The sequence below is a fragment of the Dermacentor andersoni genome, chromosome 8 (assembly GCF_023375885.2).
Source record: "Dermacentor andersoni chromosome 8, qqDerAnde1_hic_scaffold, whole genome shotgun sequence".
NCBI classification, from domain to species: Eukaryota; Metazoa; Arthropoda; class Arachnida; order Ixodida; family Ixodidae; genus Dermacentor; species Dermacentor andersoni.
The window spans coordinates 124,311,928-124,332,460 of record NC_092821.1 but is presented as its reverse complement, the minus strand read 5'-3'; the positions used below and the strand labels follow the sequence as shown (position 1 = coordinate 124,332,460).

Genomic DNA, 20,533 nt, shown 5'->3' with positions numbered 1-20,533 from the left:
CTTCCTTCATGAAGGTGGCAGGAAACCCGGGGCAAAGGCAAAGCTCATGAGCCCGAGATGCCACTTGCTGGTTAGCCTCTTTATTGCCAGCAATTCCCACAAGCGACTGACCGAATGAGACATCGTTCTATTCAATAACGGAAGCGCTGGCTGCAGTGTGAGTGGTGGGTTTCTGTAGCCGTCTGAGAGCTGGCACTGGAAGTGCTATTACATACACGCTCTACCTTGTGAAAGGCCAACCGAAAAAGAAAATCACTTTAGTTAAATTTGTTATAAATGAGTAGTATATACCGCTAAAGCTTCCTTGGCAAACCCGCATGGCTGGTAATTGCATATATATTTTTTTGATAGCAGCCTTTAAAGGGCACCTAAAGAGACGACGCGTGCATGCCTGGTAGTTCTCGCTGTGACGCAAGTCCCAGCACAGCGCGGGCAGCCGCTGCCTCATCTCGGAAGCCATGCCGAGGATGAGCCACGCGCTCCAAGTCATGCGTCAGTTAGTTTTACTTCTGTCACTTCTGGAGGAGTTTCTCGGTAGTCGGCATTTTTTGCGTCATCGTCCGTTGGCAAAACGCGGGCCGATCCCAGCGGCAGTGCAGGGCCAGGAGCAGTGGCTCGTACCCCCGTAAGGCAGAGGCTTCAAGCATTCGGCAAAATGAGGCAAACAGTGCATACATTCTTTGCAATCACGCATACAGCATACAGAACAGCATACGTTTCAATAAAGAACAAGCACAAAACACGCATCCGAACCACATAATTGACGAAAAGGTGCTAGTGATAGCAATGCGAAGCACGTAGCGCTCCCCGCACACGTGTCCAGGTAAAGATTACTGTTTCGCAAGCTGCCGCGGCGACGGCAGCTTGCGACGTGGAGAATGACGTCCTTAGCCTTTCTTATATAAAAGAACCAGCCTAGCAACTAATTTTAATCTTGTTGTAGCACCGCTATGGGCGGCGACGTGCTGTGAAAATTACCATTACTCCCATTATACTACGATTACTCTAAATGTCCTTTACTGCCATTAATCTAAAGCAGTAAAGCGTTGCATACCTCCTCTCAGCAGTTGTAGTGGTGGTTTTAAGCAGCTTCGCTGGACATCCCCTTTCGTAGGACGAGTCAGCGGCGAGCCAAATTTTTCTTTTTTTCAGTTTCGGTGCCAAAACAACCTTTCTCTTTAACGCCCTAGCGTTAAGCGCCCCTTGTCGCAGAAAATCCGGTATCGGCGGTGTTGTCCGTTAGAGGAAGATCATCCCGAACCACGCACCCCGAACCGCGCAGGCCCTCCGCGTGGTGCGTAAGCGTTACTGGAATACCTGAATTTCTCAAAGTAAAATGTGGTGTTGGGCTGCTGAGCACGAGGTCGCGGGATCGAATCCCGGCCACGGCGGCCGCATTTCAATGGGGGCGAAATGCGAAAACCCCCACGTACTTAGATTTAGGTGCACGTTAAAGAGCCTCAGGTGGTCGAAATTTCCGGGGTCCTCCACTACGGCGTGCCCATAATCAGAAAGTGGTTTTGGCACGTAAAACCCCATAATTAAATTTTTTTCAAAGTAAAATGCGTCAGAAAATTCGCAAAGTACGACTTACATACAACCTAAAGACATGATAGCGTCGGATTGTAATTTGAATACACGGGAAAACATAATTCTGTTACGCGGAAACTCAAATACAAACCCCTTTTCCAGCTGCCATTTGAGGTCTGTCTTAGTAGGAGCGGCGCGCCCCGCTCGGTTCCTTGCAACACCATCCAGATGGCGCACGCCTCCGCGCATCCGCGGCAGCTGGCGGCGGCGTCCGCCGTTGGGGGAAGGAAAAAAAAGAACCAGAAAGCTTGCCTTCGTGCATACTGGCATACTGGTTCGCCGCCAGCGTTTCCAGAAAAACATTACGTTTACATAAGCTGCAGTTGCCGGGAAGCGTGAGAAGCAGTCAAGCATTTTTAATGCTATCGCATTGCACTCGTAAAGGCGAAGCTTAAGCGTGCTCCAAGTATATTTCTTGCGAGCTTTTTATGGCGCTTCGTCTTTCAAACGTCAAATTTTGCAAGCAGGTTCCTTTATATCTGCACAATCTTAAGCTAGACATTATAAGCGGCCGAAATTTTCGTTGGAGTTGGCCTTTAACTCCAGAACAATGCATTCTTACGTAGATTATACAGTTTTCTTAACAGCGGTAATGGCAACATAAATTTAAAGCAAGCCAAATGATGACAAAAGCTGCCAAGTTGACTCCAGTGTAACAGTCTTGTAGAAAACATAGCAAATACGAACTACATTGTCTTCGCCGCGAAAAACCCAACAGCGACTTTACGAATATATAGCAGCTAAGCAGAAGTCACGCTTTACGCACTTCTAAGTTTAAGAAAATCATCTTCTGCCACCTTATAGTTGACTATAGAAAAATGCAGATACTAGAAAAATATGGTTTAATATAGGACGACTGACGCCCAAACCGAGGGTGCTAGTAATATACAGGGGTACTTCATGTTGGGATACACTCTCACCGATTCATTTCCTCCTCACCTGCAGCCACTTCCGTGGTGTATCCATTTTGGGTACGAGTCAAGGGCTTCTTCAGAAGGAAGAAGCAACCCGAGCCAAGCACAATAATTTTCACTACAAGACCCTGCAACGACACAGTTCCAGTTTTTTTCCCGGATTTCCTTGGAATCGCTGATGTAAGTGAGAACTTTCTTTTTTTAGTGCATTCTGTCGAAAAGTAGGCACAGGCACTAAGGGCGTGATACCACAATAGTTTTCGGTGTAAACAAGCGATGACATTCCTTCCACAGCTAAATTACGGCCATTAAATAATAATTTTCCATAAACGTCGGTCGGCTACGGAAGAAATATTAAGCGCTGCGTAGGGCAGGCCACTGGTTCCATTAACGACGGGAGTGTATCACAAAATGCTGTAAATCGCACCAATGTTTGAGACTCTCTCGCTATTTTGCTTGCACAAATGTATATGCATGAATGACAGCTGACGTCACATAAGCTCGGCGTGCTTAAGCAACAAAAACAAAAAGAAAGGAAACGGCCGCCCGGCCGGCGACAATCGTATAGTCACATCATAAGGCAGATAAACAGACAACATTTTGATAAACAAAACAGAAAGTGACAAGGACAACAAACTCAATGTTTGTAAAAGGCTAACGTAAAAAAAAAAACGAGAACAACAGTAGAGGTGGCAATGGCAACATAAAAAGAATTGTGATTAACAACGTGCACGAGAACAGAGCAAATGCTAGTTGTGATATATAATTTCTTCGTCACGTAATAAAACCGACTGTGTTCTGACCCACGTGCAACTTCTCTTTTGAATAATATAATAACATACGACTCCCAAATGTCGCGTGGTCACTGCTTCCCGCTGATCAGGCCTGATCAATAAACAGGTAAAACTAAAGGTTAACAGGTAAACAGGTAAACGCAAAGCTCGGTTGTTGCCTGCTGATCTTTTAATGAATTGTAATGTTCGCTGCGCAACCTGTCATTCAAGCGCTTTCCAACCTGTCTCACACAAGTTTCTTTCTCCAGCAAGTCAAAAAGATCTCATCAACAGCAGTCTTCTTGCACCTCACAGCGAGACAAGCCGGAAGACGCTCAAACGACAGGCTGCGAGAGCATTCGCACCTATTAAAAGGAACAGCATGCGGCACCTTAGTTTTGCATTGGGGCACAAGCTTTCTTTTTTTTTTTTAGATCGGAAGTCCACTGACACCGAACGCTACCTCCATTTTGATCCAATCCCTCGGTTTCACACAGCATTCATAACATAACTGATTAATTAGTCGCGTAGAATTTCATCTGCCAACAAAGCACGGAGGGCTGAACAGAACGAGGCACTCTTGGGTCTCAAAAGGGAACGGTTATCACCCGCAACATTTTATCAGCTGTGTAACGCGCCGGCTCTTGTCAACCAAGGAGAAAGTGGGCGACGCGTTGTCGACCTGCTGATAGAAGGCACTGAAATTGCGCAAAAGTATTTCGGTGCACAAAAAAATATTTTGAAGATAGCCTCTTGATGCTTTAACACCGGCTTACGTGCAGGGTCTTCGCAAAATCGCCTCTCGCAAAAACCGCCACCAGGGTACAGTGTAAAATAATTCACGCCCTTAAAAGTGAAAAAAGGTGTAAGTTTGTCTATGACTCACACTCTTAGAGTGTGAGTTATATAACTGACACCCTAAGAGTGTGAGTTATAGACACATCTACACCCTTTTTCACTTTTAAGGGTGTAAATTATTTTACAATGTAGACAACTCCCCAATGTCATCTCCGGTGAAGGAGTTATTGGTACTACTCCAAAACGTCGGGTTAAATTTAACACGCCTACTTTGTTGGTGTCTATTTAGTCTAACTTCAATTGTTCCCCACCCAGGTTGACTTCAATCGGATGTTTATTTTTTCATTCGGCACAGACCATGACAGCACTATACAGCTCCTATTGCGTTCACCGATTCATCCACGACTTGGGCTCGCGGCGACCACGACAGAACATCTCGGTAACTTATAGTAAGCCACGCGCACAGCGAATCACAGAGGCCGGTAGCGTTCCTGGCGCATCTCCACTCTGCAGCAGGCTGGCTATATTGCCTCAAAATGTCCACCGGCGTCCGCTGCCAAGCGCCATAAAGCTTCGAATGTCAGGAACGCGTGATTCGGCGACGGGGTAACGTTGCCTTACGATAAGGAGGAAAACAAACTTCGAAGGCCAGCTGGAGGAAGGCACGTGATGGTGTCCGCGCCACAGTCACGCAGGCAGACAACAAATGTCGTACGAGCCATATCGTGCCGTCGCATCCAAACTATTTTAGCGCCTTGGTACGCCGGCAACATTTGACTGCGTACTCTTACAGAAATGCTCGTTCGTATTCTTCAGGTTTCCTGTCGAGTTTTAACTGCCTGAAATAAACGTTAATTTCATTCAAATTTTTTTGAAACTGTAGATATGGTCTGCAAACGAGGAAGTTATAAAACATCGCTCAAGAATACCATCACTGCATGGTATTCGAGAGCGGCAGCCATGAGTGAATAGCCACTAGCAACGAAATTTATTGATCAAGTGCATTTTTGTTATTTCGTGCAGTGCGTTCATCTCGAACACTTCATGTGCAGCAGGTCAGGCCAGATGGATGTGAGTATGCTTTGGTCTACAGACTATCATCCCTGAATAGCCGGTCCTTGAAAGGTGGCACTCCACCATAGGGGCTTACAACGCAGGACAGAAACATTAACCCGTTCTCTCCTTTCGATTTTATAGATTGGATCGACGTTGGTGACTTCAGTACTGTCTATGGTCGTGGTAAGTGAACGCTATACATTCAGAAGCATTCTACCCTCTGGTTACGTTCCATCCTTGAAAAGTGTGCAATCTATGCATTCTACCTGCACTAGCGTATGAGGGCAGACGCTTGGAGGTCAACAATGAAGCTTGAGATGAAGTTAAGGACCGCGCAACACACGAGCGACGGAACGAAAAAAGATGATAGGCCTAATAATAAGAGACGGCAAGACAGCATTGCGGAATGGAGACCAAACAGGGTTGGCCTTAATATTGTAGTTGCGATCAAGAGAAATAAATGGAGCTGGGCGCACCATGTGATGCATAGCGCAGATAACAAATTACCAATAAAGGACAAGACTCCTTCAACGAGCAGAAACCACCGACACAAAAGGGACGTACCCGTGGTAAAGAAGTTTGCTCATGGAATACCAAATAACGTGATTTCTCAAATCATTAATAACAACATAATAATTACACTATTAATAATGATAACTTATAATAATAATAATAATAATAATAATAATAATAATAAGTAGTAGTAGTAGTAGTAGTAGTAGTAGTAGTAGTAGTAGTAGTAGTAGTAGTAGTAGTAGTAGTAGCAGTAGTGGTAGTAGTAGCAGTAGTACTAGTAGTAGCAGTATCAGTAATTAAAACATAGCCCCCCTTAGGAGCTACCTTTCGTGACTTTAAACGCCACTATTTGATTCTTTAACTGAATCGGCAAGCACTAATGCGTGCATTCATTACGGTGGCGTTCCTATTCTTTTTTTTTTTTTTTTGAAGCTCCCTCCGGTTTCGCAGACTGTATTATAGTTCACTCACAACTTCATAATTCTCTCGTTTCACTATGATTTTTAAGAGGTCAGCGAACAACAAAAACGTGTGCCTGGGAGGGGGGAGAGGCAGGCTATTACGAAATTAGTGGGATACACAGAAATAAAATTTTAAAAAGCCACAAGTACAAACTGATCAGTTTTTTGTTTTTGTTTTGTTTAGACAAAGTGGAGCGAGTTCTTTTCAGTTCCTGAAATTCTTCGATCCTCAGGGGACCTCTTCTCTAGAACGCTATTAGGATCCTCACTCGGCCGTTGAAGAATTTCGAATCGTCTCAAGGCAAATTTCTTGTTACCATTTGAGTACTTTATGCTATATTTCATTCCTTCGGGTCTTCCCAAAATGTATCTATTGTTTTCTTAGTCAGTAATAAAGGGCTTTTTCTAGCTCCGTCTGAATCTTGGCCAACTTCCCATAGCGAGTATGAGCCACCATCAGAGCAAAAACAAACTAATGTAAAACATTCCAAGCTTGCAGGAAGCTTGCCTGCGAACCAGTCTTCTTCTGTTAATATTTTCGTGTCACAATTATTTATATCGTTCCAATTTTTAATCACCGCATTTGACAACACCGCAGTGCATCCTCAAGAAGCTGCCATTCTTCAACGTGCTACGGCTACTCAGAGAAGTAGTGTGCAACTTATTGACCCTAGTGGTCAACTTCTTCAAAAACAGTAAACGCTTGACCTTTATGGCACCTCTCATGGAACTGGTTCAGATAATCTTGCAATGTAAGTACTCGCAAGGAGATCTCCGAGTTTTCTTGCTATCTTCCTTGGATAAAATTTTAAAGCCAAGCCATCTGCATGATTGAAGCGTGTTCTCGTGTAGGTCCTCCATCATTAAAGGGACAGTAAAGGCAAATAATAAACTGACGTGGACTGTTTAAATACCATCCCAGAAACCTCGCAACGCTCGTTTCGTGCCAAGAAGGGACTTGGTTTACGAGAAAATTGCATCTGAAGGGTCGGAATAGCCTTTTCTACATTCAAATATCCCGCCTCCAAACCGGGGGAGTGGTGACGTTGCATACGCCATCGCCACCCTCTGCTGCCGTCGGTAATAAAACGGCGCCCGACAGACGGCGGCAGCGAGCCAAGACAGATAAAGCCCCTAAAGACAGAGCGGTGCATTCGCCGCTGCAGCTGCTTTTTGATCCAAGTGGCGTAGACCGATCGCGCATCCCGCGACGTAACATGGAAGTTGAATTATCCGCTACTTGCAGTTCGTGCGGGTTTCGCGAGCCAGCAAAACCAGCGCAGCACTACGTGATAACGAAACTGCTGAAACGCGAAAGCGTGGGCGGCGCAGAGTCGAGCGAAAACGAAACCTTTCGGCCCGCCCGCGTCGTTGTCAAGAGTAATTTCAATTATTTCTTTTTTCTAAAAATAAAATAGAACTGGATAAGTATCCTTTTATTTCGTCTTATAAAACAATACAATTATGTTTTCTTGCAACGAGTAGTTGAGTACTAGTGACAGAATTTAACTGAGAAGTGCTTTCGTCATCGGGCAAGTGCTTGAATGTCCCCGGGGAAGTCTCTAAATCATGTGCTACATTTACCTCAGTTGCTCGATTATTAAGGCCCGGTTCGCGATAATATTGACGCCTTAGAGATTCTCAAGCAATAATCTATCACTTTAGCTTGACTCAATATTTGCCTTTAGGGTCCCTTTAAATCCATGTGTTATACAAAAAAGTACAGACATGACATTTCTTAGTACTAATCTTTTTCCCACTAAATGAGGGCCCTGTACTTTGAAAACCCAGCAAAAATGCTTGCAAGAGCCAGAGCACATTAAACAATTAATTAGAATAGTTCTTCTACTAATCAGTTTCGGTTTCCAGTATTCGTACGTGTCACGAAGTCATGACGCAGAAGGTGGTCACATGGGAGCAGCGAATCGCAACCGTTTCGACGCTTCCTCCAGTTAGCTTGGTGCCAGAGAACCAGAATACCAGAGAACATAACGAGCTGGAGAGGCCAAAACGTCACGACGTTCTACTCCCACGTGACCATTTTGTATGCCATGACGTCATGACACACATTAGCTTGGTGCCAGAGAACCAGAATACCAGAGAACATAACGAGCTGGAGAGGCCAAAACGTCACGACGTTCTACTCCCACGTGACCATATTGTGTGTCATGATGTCATAACACACATACCTACTCTGAAACGAAACCAAACTTGGTTCTTTGAGAAGCTATCGTAGCAAATTATTTAGAGCGCTTTGAGGTTTGTCAGCATTTTCCCTGGGGTTTTGAGGTTCAGTACCTTCATTAAATACAAATAAACAAAATTAGAAAATCATATATGTACTCAATATAACTCATTACCACCAGATATTTGCATTGACACGTGTACCTGTTTATCGGGTGACCACGTTTCCCCGTTTAACAAATGTTGTTAGTCAGCACAAAACGCGCCGGCATGTATCGGAAGTTTCTTGAATGTTGTCGATGCTTCTGTGCGCTGTCTGCTGTCACCGAACCTTGCGTAATTTTATTGCACGTGCGACGCGAATTGTGTAGAATTTTCTGGAAGACGCGCGGGCACCAGCGATTACTCTGGAACCTTGGATGACTAACGTATAAAAGCCGACGCAGTTAACCCGCTGATCGGATTTTCGACGATTGCCGACTGTATTCGCCGCTATCATTGTTCTTTGAGTGCAGCCTGTTTTTGAGGGCACAGGTTCGCCCAATAAAACGCCAACAAAAGAAAAATGAGACATGCACCGAATCGTAGCAATTGCTACAATTGGGTGGATGTCTCATTTTCCTTTGTTAATTACTGCTCTCCACCTTGCGGGTTTCCACAGAACTACTACGTCAAAATAAAGCGCTATAGTTTCGTCATTCACAGTTTTGCTGCTTTCTTCACCGTTACTACTACGTGACAGCATATTTTGTTAGCCATGTATCCAGGCCACGCATTGCTTGAATGCTTGAATATATGGGTAGTCTGATATAACGAATACATATGCGTGAAAGTGGAAGGAGAGAGCGACTAACAGAGCATCACATGCGCCGTGCGGACGTGCTGCACGCTCAGCGCTGCGAGGCGGCCGTGTTGTGACGCACAAGCCACTCGCTCCACGGATGGGGGACGTTTTGCGCTAACTCCGTCAGGCAACTTTGCTCGGGCACTTCAACGTTAAAATGCTGATTGACTCACCGACCTCGCGAAACAAATTCAATATTAAAAAGCTCACTTATTAGCAACACATTTCTCAAGATGGAACATCATTTTATCCACACGCGTTGTTACTTTACGTTGCTACTTACGTTGTTACGTTGTTACGGGGCAGAAACCTGGAGGCTTACGAAAAGGGTTCTACTTAAATTGAGGACGACCCAAGGAGCTATGGAAAGAAGAATGATGGATGTAACGTTAAGGGATAAGAAAAGAGCACATTGGGTGAGGGAACAAGCGCGAGTTAATGACATCTTAGTTGAAATCAAGAAAAAGAAATGGGCATGGGCAGGACATGTAATGAGGAGGGAAGATAACCGATGGTCATTAAGGGTTACGGACTGGATTCCAAGCGAAGGGAAGCGTAGCAGGGGGCGGCAGGAAGTTAGGTGGGCGGACGAGATTAAGATGTTTGCAGGGACAACATGGCCGCAATTAGTACATGACCGGGGTAGTTGGAGAAGTACGGGAGAGGCCTTTGCCCTGCAGTGGGCGTAACCAGGCTGATGATGATGATGTTGTTACTTTACACCGGCCATCGCAAAACCGATCCAAAAGAAGGCGATGAAGGCTATTTAAAAAAAAAGCGGTGCAGTGAGCAAACTAATCTTCACACGAGGGCGCCGCTTGGCCAAGTGATGGATATGGTAGTGGCTCTTCATTTAATGACACCCGTCAGTAATAACTTTCCTTCGCCATTATTGAAGTAAGTTCTCATTACTTTCGGGTCCCCCCTCGTTTACGCACTTGGAACGAATTTTCTTTTATAGAGCACCCAATGGGCATGTTTCACACTGCTGTGGAATTCTCTAAAGGCGGGCGCCAATAGCTTTCGAACCATGTGAAGGGCGTTGCAAGACATGAAACGGGGAAAAGCGGCAGGAGAAGATGGAATATCAGTCGATTTAATCAAAGATGGAGGAGACATAATGCTTGAAAAACTGGCAGCCCTTTATATGAATTGTCTATCGACTGCAAGGGTCCCACAGAACTGGAAGAATGCCAAAATTATACTAATACACAAAGAAGGAGACGTGAAAGAATTGAAAAATTATAGGCCCATTAGCTTACTCCGAGTATTATATAAAATATTTACCAAGATAATCTCCAATAGAATAAGGGTGACATTGGACTTTAGTCAACCAAGGGAACAGGCAGGTTTCAGGAAGGGATACTCTACAATAGATCACATCATGTCATCAGTCAGGTAATCGAGAAATCCGCAGAGTACAATCAGCCTCTCTATATGGCTTTCATAGATTACGAAAAGTCATTGATTCGGTAGAGATACCAGCAGTCGTAGAGACATTACGTAATCAAAGAGTACAGGAGGCTTACGTAAATACCTTGGAAGATATCTACACAGATTCCACAGCTACTTAATTCTCCAAAAGAAAAGTAGAAAGATGCCTATAAAGAAAGGGGTCAGACAAGGAGACACAATCTATCCAATGCTATTCACTGCATGCTTGGAAGAAGTATTCAAGCTATTAAACTGGGAAGGCTTAGGAGTAAGGATCAACGGCGAATAGCTCAGCAACCTCCGATTTGCAGATGACATTTTTCTGTTCAGCAACACTGTGGACGAGTTGCAACAAATGATTGAGGACCTTAACAGAGAGAGTGTAAGAGTGGGATTGCACATTAATATGCATAAGACAAAGATAACGATGAGTAGCCGGGCAAGGGAACAAGAGTTCAGGATCGCCAGCCAGCCTCTAGAGTATGTGAAGGAGTACGTTTACCTAGGTCGATTACTCACAGGGGACCCTGATCGTGAGAAGGAAATTCACAGAAGAATAAAAATGGGTTGAAGCGCATCGGCCGACATTGTCAGATCCTCACTGGAAGCTTACCATTATTATTGAAAAGAAAGGTGCACAATCAATGTATTCAACCCGTGCTGTCATATGGGGCAGAAACTTGGAGACTGACAAAGAAGTTCGAAAACAAGTTAAGGACCGCGTAATGAGCGATGGAACGAAGAATGTTAGGCGTAATGTTAAGACAAAGGAAGAGAGAGGTGTGGATGAGAGAGCAACCGGGTATAGCCGATATTCTAATTGACATCAAGAGAAAGAAATGGAGCTGGGCAGGTCATGTAATGCGTAGGTTAGATAACCGGTGGACCATTAGGGCTTGCAGAATGGGTGCCAAGAGAAGGGAAGCGCAGTCGAGGACGGCAGAAGACTAGGTGGGGTGATGAAATTCAGAAATTCGCAGACGCTAGTTGGAATCGGTTGGCGCAGGACAGGGGTAATTGCAGATCGCAGGGAGAGAGAGACCTTCGTCCTGCAGTGGGCATGAAACAGGCTGCTGCTGATGGTGACGATGGCTGATACTCGATGTCATTAAAGTACTTCCCATTTGTAGAAACGTAAATACATCTTCTCCTATGTTCATTCCTCCAGGTAAACTTGAAGAAGCCTTACCTACGCCGACAATGTACCCACCTTTGCCGACAGAAGTGGCCCCATCTCTGCCAAAAGAGGCCTTGCCTGCGACGAAAGAGGCCTTGCCTGTGACGAATGAAACCCTTCCTGTGCCTACAGAGGCACCGCCTGTGCCTGCAGAGGCATCGCCTGTGCCTGCAGAGGCATTGTCTGTGCCTGCAGAAGCCTTATCTGAGTCGGCGAATGTCTCATCTTTTACACCAGAGAACGGACTTGCGGGGAACCCTGTTGGTTTAAAAGTTGGTCAATAAAGGCGCACTTACAAACGCTAGCGAATGCAAAAACTCACTAATGAGGGCGCGCTTGGATTACAGACGTTTGTTCTCCAGCTGTTCTGTGTTTAGAATGGTTAAGGTGGCCAAAATGTTGATTGCCTTTGCCTTGTTTAGAATATGTACAGCGTCACTGTCATGGGCCATATGTAACGATATCGAATTCTCCAACACGCAGCACTGATTTTAAGAGCTACCTTTTTTTCTCCTTCTTTATGCGTAGTTTCGGTCACATCATATTATGGGGAGACCAGTGACGCTGTCGTTTCGGTCCATGTATATAACGCGATGGCGTGGAGCGGAGATAAAACATAGGGGTTCTAATTAGAAGGTCGTAAGTTCGAATTCTAGCCCAGTCGACAATATCTTTCACGTTTGAAGTGGCGCCTGACACTGCTTCAATCGCGGCTGTATAGGACCATCCGCTAGTAAACACGCTAAAGCTTGGCATCCGTCCGCTGTCCCAAACGGTGGGCGCAGGTTTTCGGCTCCCTTACTGAGTAGGAAGGAAGCCCTCTAATAGCGCCGTTGTTTTCCCCGTCCTTCAGCTCCACTTGGGCGCGCTTCTTCGTAGGTAGAATGGAGTAGCAGCTCTAACAGGCTATGAAGACCGCCTAAAAGCGCCTCCAGGAGAGATATATATATATATGGAAACTTATCATAAGAGAAAAGCTCAGAGGTCGGACTTCCAAGAAGGGTGTGCCAATCTGCCTGTTCAAGTGATCGAGGCTTAGCTACAGGACACTGCAGGTTCGCGCAAAGGATGTGGCCTAGGTACGTTTTCATTCGTTTGGGCACAGTAATTCCGCCAAATGTGTCAAATAGCTCAGAGCTGCGTCACCTGTTATAGCTTGTTTCTTCATATATGTAACTCGTTATTTGTAATTATAATCACTGAAGAAAGTAATTGAAGTACTACAGCGAGCGCCACAGAGTAAACAAAGAAAATCATTAAATTACAATGTTATCAAGAAATGTAATTGATTATAGGTAATTGTAATTACTTGTAATTTCATGTAATTCGTTATGTGCACGTCTGCTAATGATATATCCCCTTTGAATTTGGGGCGGCGACAGACATTCGCTAGTTTGCCTATTTCTATTCTTTTTTCTTCGTTAAAACATTTATTTGTGTATTGTGCAGCTATATATGTTTGCTTAGTTACCTAATCTGTTCCCTGCTTTTCTTTTTTCTCTGAACGTCTCTCGCTTACCTCGACCACTGAACTGCTCCCATCAGCTTTGAAGCGTCGCGCGATGCCCTTACGGCTGCACAAGAAAATTCAAGAAGCAGTGCTTATGAAATAAAACCATTAATTATTACAATAAGGTCCCTTGTTCAACGTTTAGAGTCCCGGACGAGACGTCAGAACTCGTTGTCGGGCTATTCGGTTTTGAAGTATAATTATCGATGATTAATCATAAAATAAAAGTACCTTGCGTACATCTCCCACAAATAGACACCGTTTCTGTGCGGTTTTTCAGCCAGTACTCGGTAATTCTTGTTTTACACGCTGCGTTTTACCGGCTATGCATATCTTATGGCTATGCACAGATAAGGAAGATAAGGTCCACACTATAAATGCTCACAATTCTGATATCGCTTCTACCTTTGTAACCGCACACTAACCACGAGCGTTAATTTGGTATCGTTGTGCAGCGGAAAGAAGCCTTGTCTCGGTCATGCATGGGTCGCGCGCACAGATGTCGCCATCGTCGCGCTAAGCGTGGCACAACTGGAGCTAAATTTAGCCTCTAGCTCGACGTTCAGAGAGGCCTAGCTCGGCAGTGCACGTTTGTCGATTTGAGCTGGAGATGGTCGCCTTCGAGAGAACTCCTTACACCATAGAAGGTATAACCCATTAAACTCAAGCTTGTGCTCATCGGGAGTTTAACAAGATGGTTGCGGTCCCTTTAACAGACAACCAAGCTTTCTTTGCTGACGAAATGCACTGTATGCTGTCAGCGACCCTCTAAATGAGCCTCTTGTATTTATGTGTTCTCTTTCGATAAACAAATGAGACGAATGTCTCCGAGCCATTTCGTTCAAAAATGTCACCGAGACATTTGAATGGCGACCGGAGGCAAATGTCTCCGACAGACATTTGTGTCCGATCACGCGCTCCCTGCTGAATAACGCGAGTCCTATATGAGCGTTTCTACGGGGTTCAGCGCAAAGCAGTTGCTTGCACTTGCTCTTTGTATCACGCCGCTTTTCCGCGCGGGTTAAGCAGTTTTAGCGCAAGGGAATGCCAGCAAACAGGAATGAAACCAGAAAAGGCCATGCGGTAGACAGAGACAAAGGAACTGCAGGAAAGGCGCGTCCTGGACTAGCAACTGACTGTTTAGTAGAAACAACGTCTCCCCAAACCCCTGAGCATGAGTGACAGCAATGCGACTCACGTCAATGTATATTCACCATGGACTGCACGTTGTTTCTACGTGGTAGATTCGGTGGTTAGTCCAGCGCCTTTCCTGTACCTTTGCCCATGCCTTCTTCGTGGTTTCGTTCCCCTAGATAATACCACGTGCCAACTCACCCAACCGGCTGCTATTATATAGTAGTTTTTGGACAATGAGGCACATGAGAGCATCCCCACTTTCCTCCAAGAAACACTCAAGAAAAACACCACATCATTTTAGACTGACCAACTATTATTTTAAAACTATATTTGACATAAGCGATATTAGTGCCACGTGTTTTCGTTACATGTACATATGTTGATACACGAGGCTTAAGCAAAATGAAATACGATTCACGCCAAAAGCGGCACAGACCATCATGTATGTGAACTAGTACGTGCCCTCCGAGTTACTCGGAATTCTCGACCGGCTCGAATTCTGGAGTTTCTCGAATTCGACCGTACCGATACCGAACGTATTCGATGCCGTACCGAAGATACCCACGCACGATGATGTCCATCAATATATTCGGGGGTGAAGGGACGCGCAATATTTGCCTTAACGCCGGGTTCCAGTTTATCAATGATATATATATATATATATATATATATATAAGTCTTAAGGTAACAATTTCAAAAATGTACATTTATTATAATATTTTAAAGGTAATTAAAATTATGTGATAGTACTCAAAAAATATAGTGCGGATTAGATATCTTCTGACCTTCCTCCTTTGCGATGTACGCAAATGCTTTCTGTATGACATAGTAATGCGTGTTGTTGGATGCAAACTACGTTATACAAAGACACACTTTAGCACTCTCCGATTTCCCGCGCCGTGCTTGCCTAGAGATGTCGGCCAGGGGGCTCCCGGACGTCTAGGGGCCCAACCACATTTAAATAGATCCAATAAAGTTTTATCTATCCATCCATCCATCCTTGAGGGCTATATTTTTAAAAATTAATACGCATAGCTTTACAGAACCATTCATTCGCAGTTATTCGACCAAAACCTCATGATATCTTTTTTAGCGGCGGTTCCAACACCTTACTATTTAAATATATTTGATTCATACAATATAAGTGTGCTGTCCATCGTGTTTAAGTTTGTTTCTTTGTTTTGTGTAAAGCAGTCACATTTCTTTGCTTCTATTCAGTGTTCGGTAGGACAACGTCTGAGCCTAAACGACGTGACCGCAGCATGGCACTTCGAGAAAACCATCAAATTTTGAGTCTCCTTTTATCTTTCTTTTTTTAATTCAGTTTTTGTACAAGTCAATATTTAGGCTGCAGGAAAGGAGGCAGTTCCTTCGATAAAGGCATCGTGTTTTTAAGGCTCGATGACTCGTTTCGAAGGTCCCCGCCCTGGACCTTCAAAGAAATTCAGTTATAGCTGTCGTCACGAGCGAATTGACGCAGTGTCACCTATGCGATTTGAGCGAATGAATTTTCCCTGAGTGAATTAATCAATTCTGGGGTATTATGCGCCAAAACCACGATCTGATCATGATCGAGGCACGTCGTTGTTGGGGGACTCTGGATTGATTTCGACCCCCAGGGGGATCACCAACGTGCCTCAATGCACGGGACTCGGGAGTTTTTGCATTCCGCCCCCATCGAAATGCGGCCGCCGTGGGCGAGATTTGATCACGCGACGTCACGCTCAGCAGCTCAACGACAAAGCCACTAAGCAACCATGGCGTGTTGAAGCACACGAATGGTGTCGGCTGTTAAACGTGCGCTGATCGCGTTTAGCCGCGAACCAACGACTTCGTGCGCCATAACTATCGATGGAGAAAATATATCCTTAGCCTTGCATATTCTCAGCGATAATCATCGATCTTCCCCTCCGCCATGGAGTCCCCCCGTGGCCTACCCGATGAAAACGTGTGCAGGTCATTTCTCATTTGTTCAAATTTCCTGGAGGTGCACCACCGGGGGAGGCTCAACTTCCATGAACGAAGATGACTTCTATTTATTTTACTTTCCGAAAGCAGTTTACTCATTCGCACATGCGAATCTTCACTCCAACAAACACTGCACAAAATTATCGAAGGCTCCCATTATATTTAGCCAAATATGGCTTCACTGTTTCGCGATACGGGCGAAACAGTTTTTTTCTCTAACGCGAAAAATAAGAACGTAAGCAAAAGGTAGCGCATCGCAAGCAGTTGGCTTTCTTATTTCTCTACCTTGCTGCACCTTTTCAAGGCTCGTCTCAAAACAATTTTCCTCGTCCGTGTCGTCTGCATTTACTTAAACGTTTCGAATCCAGCACGCTCACGTCATACAAAGGGCACGCGCGCATCATCGTGACGTAGCGTTCTTCGCAGAAAAGTAGCGAGCGTAAAGTGTCAAAACAAAACCGAAACGCACGCCAGATAGATGACGGTTATTGTTTGGAGAATAGAAAAGGAAACAACAACGAAATGAACGAACATGTGTTTTTCCAGAGTGTACAAACCAGAAGGGCATCGGCTCTCATCTATCAGAGTGAATCAGCCGTTACTTCCGCGATTGCGATTTGCCACCTACGCACACTGGAGGTGTGTTTATGTAGGTTTATGTATGTAACGCTTGTCTTGCGTGTACAGCTGCATATACGCGCTGAACTTGTGGCATCTTTTTTTTTTACTACCGTTGCTCTTGGCTTTTCTTTATTTTCTGTTTCATCTGAAAAGAAAGAAACGCTGAAGGGCAGGTAAAATGTGTTATTGACACCTAAAGCATGCCCACCGCTAGGTAGTAGGAAACAAATAATTGCAGCAAACAAACGTTGATCGATCAGCCGCGGTAGCTTGGTGACTGTATACGGCCCGAAAATATATTGAGCGACTCTGCTACGGCGTTGCGCCGCTAAGGTCGTGGGTTCGATCCTGCCGAGGTGGCCGCAATTAGATGGGGGGAAATGCAAACGTGCTCATGTACTTATATTTAGGTACCCGCTGAAGAACTCCAGGTGGTCAAAATTAATCCGGAGTTCCACTCTACGACGTGCCTGACAGTCAGATCGCGATGTTGACACGTAAAGCCCGGGAAATTACCTAATTTGTTTTTTAACGTTTGCAGTTATACATTAACATAAACAATGTGATGCGAACCAGAGTAAATACATAACTATATGCAAGGAGCAAAATACGTACACAAAGATGCATTAGCATAATACTCAAAATGAAAACCAGAAAAAATACACAGGTGCATGGAACGAAATGCATAAGTTCGTAAAACTTATCAATGCACAGAGAAAACGCCTACATGGACAAAATCTACGAAAGAGAAAGCAGCCGTTTGGAGACATCAAGTGCGTAAATGATGCGCTTAAGTTGCGCTTCTGCCTGGTTTTGTTGAGCTATAGGTGAAGTATTTCACGATTAGAATGCCAGAATTTAAGTATTTATTAACTTATGCATTATTATAGGGTACTATTAAGAGGAAGCTTTAGCTCGGGTGCTCCTATCTAAATACATGTAAAAGGAGAATTCGTTTTTCTCGGCAACCACTGCACCAAATTTGACGGGGTTTGCTGCATTTAAAAGAAAACCTTAAAATCTGGTGACTGTTGGTTTCGAATTTTCGATTTAGGTCGTCAAATTTTTTATAAAATATTTGGCAAAAAATCGCAAATTTTCAGAAAACGAAACTATCAAGTTTACAACTCCGTAACGCAGCAAGAAAAAAATTATATCGCAATTCTGTGAATTGTACCTGATAGCACATTTAAAGCGGACAAAACTGATATGTTACACATGAACCTCAAAAAAATGGAGTAATGTGTAATTACAACTTTTGCAGAACCTTTGTAAACGACGTAACAAATTCACGTAAAATGTAAACTGACATATCAAATTTGTCCGCTTTGAATGGTCCAATGGATGCCGTTTACAGAATCGCAATATCTGTTCTTGATGCAGAGCTATTAGCTTGTAAACTTCGTGCTTCTATTTTTTTTTTTCAAACGTGTGAATTTTTGAAAATCCTTTTAGCAAAATTCAAGCCCTAAATCAAAATTCCGCTTCCAACAGTCACTAGATGTTAACTTTCTCTCTCAAATGCAACAAATTTCATTAAAATCGGTCCAGGGGTTATCTCAGAAAAAAACGTTTTTGCGTTTTTACATGTATTTGAATAGGCCGCGTCGGAGTTGGGCCCGAGCTAAAGCTTCCTCTTAAGTACGGGCTCTAAACTCGATATTGATATTGACATGAATGCGTTATGCGTTATAATACAGTGTGTCTCAAAATCGGGTTTGTTACGTCTAAGAAGGGTGCGGATGTACATAGCCAACTTTATTATGTTGTACATTTGTTCAGCTGTAAGTAGATGAAACTGGGAAAGAAGATTCGAGAGCATTACCTAATGGGGCAAAGTTCTTGATCACTCGGTCAGCTCTCTTTTGAGTATTTGATAACTGCGCCATATTAGTACGGGTGATAGTTCCCCAAACCAACAAGTTATATATATATATATATATATATATATATATACAAACACACAAGAAGAAGGGTTTCGCGCCAGACCCGAAGGTACAACATTCGAAAAAGAAAAAAAAGAGACGACCGTTATGGCACATGTTTTTGGTGACGTTTCGGCCGGAGGACCCGCCATAACATATGCCATAACGTTGGTCTCTTTCTTTTCTAATTTTTTAAATGTTATATATACATATATATATATATATATGTAAGCAAGATTCTCTGAAGAACAACAGCTAAAAAATTAAGCAAATATTATTGGGAAAGTGGTTCACCATTATATGCGATTGTGGCATGTTCATTTTCGTTTGGCTCTAAAAAAAAATGTCTGTCGTTTTTCTATTACCCATTGATATTCAACCTGTAATTCCGCAAAACCACGACTTTGTCTCTCTAATAGTTTGCAAAGGTTCGTTGCTGTAAAGGTGGCATTGGCGTCATCGGCAAATATTATTGTATGTTAATTGTTGCACCCTTTCGCTTTATCTCTACTGCACTATGGCGACCGGCAATATTCGGGTTGAGTTGGGTAAAGCTACGAGCGAAATGATACCAAGTTCACTCGGGGAGCTCTGTAGGATTTGGTTGACCACTTGACACGATTTCTAAATTCTCTGATATGCCTTGTGAGTCATTATATAGAGCGGATGTCAAGAGCGTCAGTGGGTTCTGTGAGTGACATTTTTCAACGAAATTAAAGAACAGATGAAGTTTCTGCGGCAAGAGCATTAAAGGCTGATACTTTATGTAGCAGCCTTGAATGCGAAAAACCAAATCAAGTACTTAACAAGCAACTCAGAAAAAGTCGCAATTTCGCCCGAAAAGCTAAGGATTGATTACGATAGCACATCATTAGACAGCTATATATACCCACTAAGGTCAGTAGGTTTATTAGCTGTATTAGGTGCTGTAAGCATTCGCTTACTAACTAAATTAACAAGCACGATGTCACGCGCGCACAAGCAAACATGAACACATCTCACTCGGTGACGGCGGACACTCGCTGTCTGCAGGACGCTGGCGTGAAGAAGAGCGGCAGCAGCGGCGAGCGAATTCCTCCTTTCGGTTGCTGCCTCAGCGCGAACCAGGCGCGCGAGAACGTAGTGCACGCGAAGCCGTCAGCTATCTCGGGTCCGCCAGCCTTCGAGCCCATCGTATATTACCTCCAAGATAGGGCGCGCGCGGCGGAGCTCATCCGCGCCACGCGGAGATGCGGCTATAGTAGAAGCTGAGACGCACTCTTCCCACCTCCAAGTGCGCGCACATCTCCCCCCCCCCCCTGCTCACACAAATAGTCGGCACTCACCCTCCCCGCTTTCCTCCCTCGTGCGCGCGAGAAGACACCACCGCACTAAGCCACCATGCTTGCTCGGCTCATCCTCGCGTGCTTTATTCCCTCGCACCTACAGCATACGGCGCGCAGCAGCGATCTTATAGCACTTGAATTTTATGTGGAACATCACGGCGATGGCGGAAATTCGCCTGGAGTGTCCATATAGTTGCTATGGCGATAAGAAGCTGCCACTTACAAAATGGAAGTAGTACACCATGCAGGAAGAACAATGTGGAGCGGAGAGGTGTACGGCCAGGGACAAACGCTGTGGAG

General features: G+C 44.4%; 1 protein-coding gene across 3 annotated transcripts in view; it reads left to right on the top strand.

Annotated features, from left to right (window-relative positions):
• LOC126525541 (uncharacterized) overlaps positions 1-12,051 on the top strand; it is a 31,287-nt gene extending 19,236 nt beyond the window's left edge. For all 3 annotated transcript variants that reach the window (XM_050173439.3, XM_055067732.2, XM_055067731.2), the window contains 5 exons: positions 2,536-2,684; positions 5,099-5,146; positions 5,273-5,314; positions 6,707-6,860; positions 11,739-12,051. In XM_050173439.3, the coding sequence (XP_050029396.1) occupies positions 2,536-2,684; positions 5,099-5,146; positions 5,273-5,314; positions 6,707-6,860; positions 11,739-12,031 (686 nt within the window). In that variant the 3' untranslated portion in view covers positions 12,032-12,051. The remainder of the gene's footprint in view (positions 1-2,535; positions 2,685-5,098; positions 5,147-5,272; positions 5,315-6,706; positions 6,861-11,738) is intronic.
• The last annotated feature ends 8,482 nt before the right edge of the window (positions 12,052-20,533 follow it).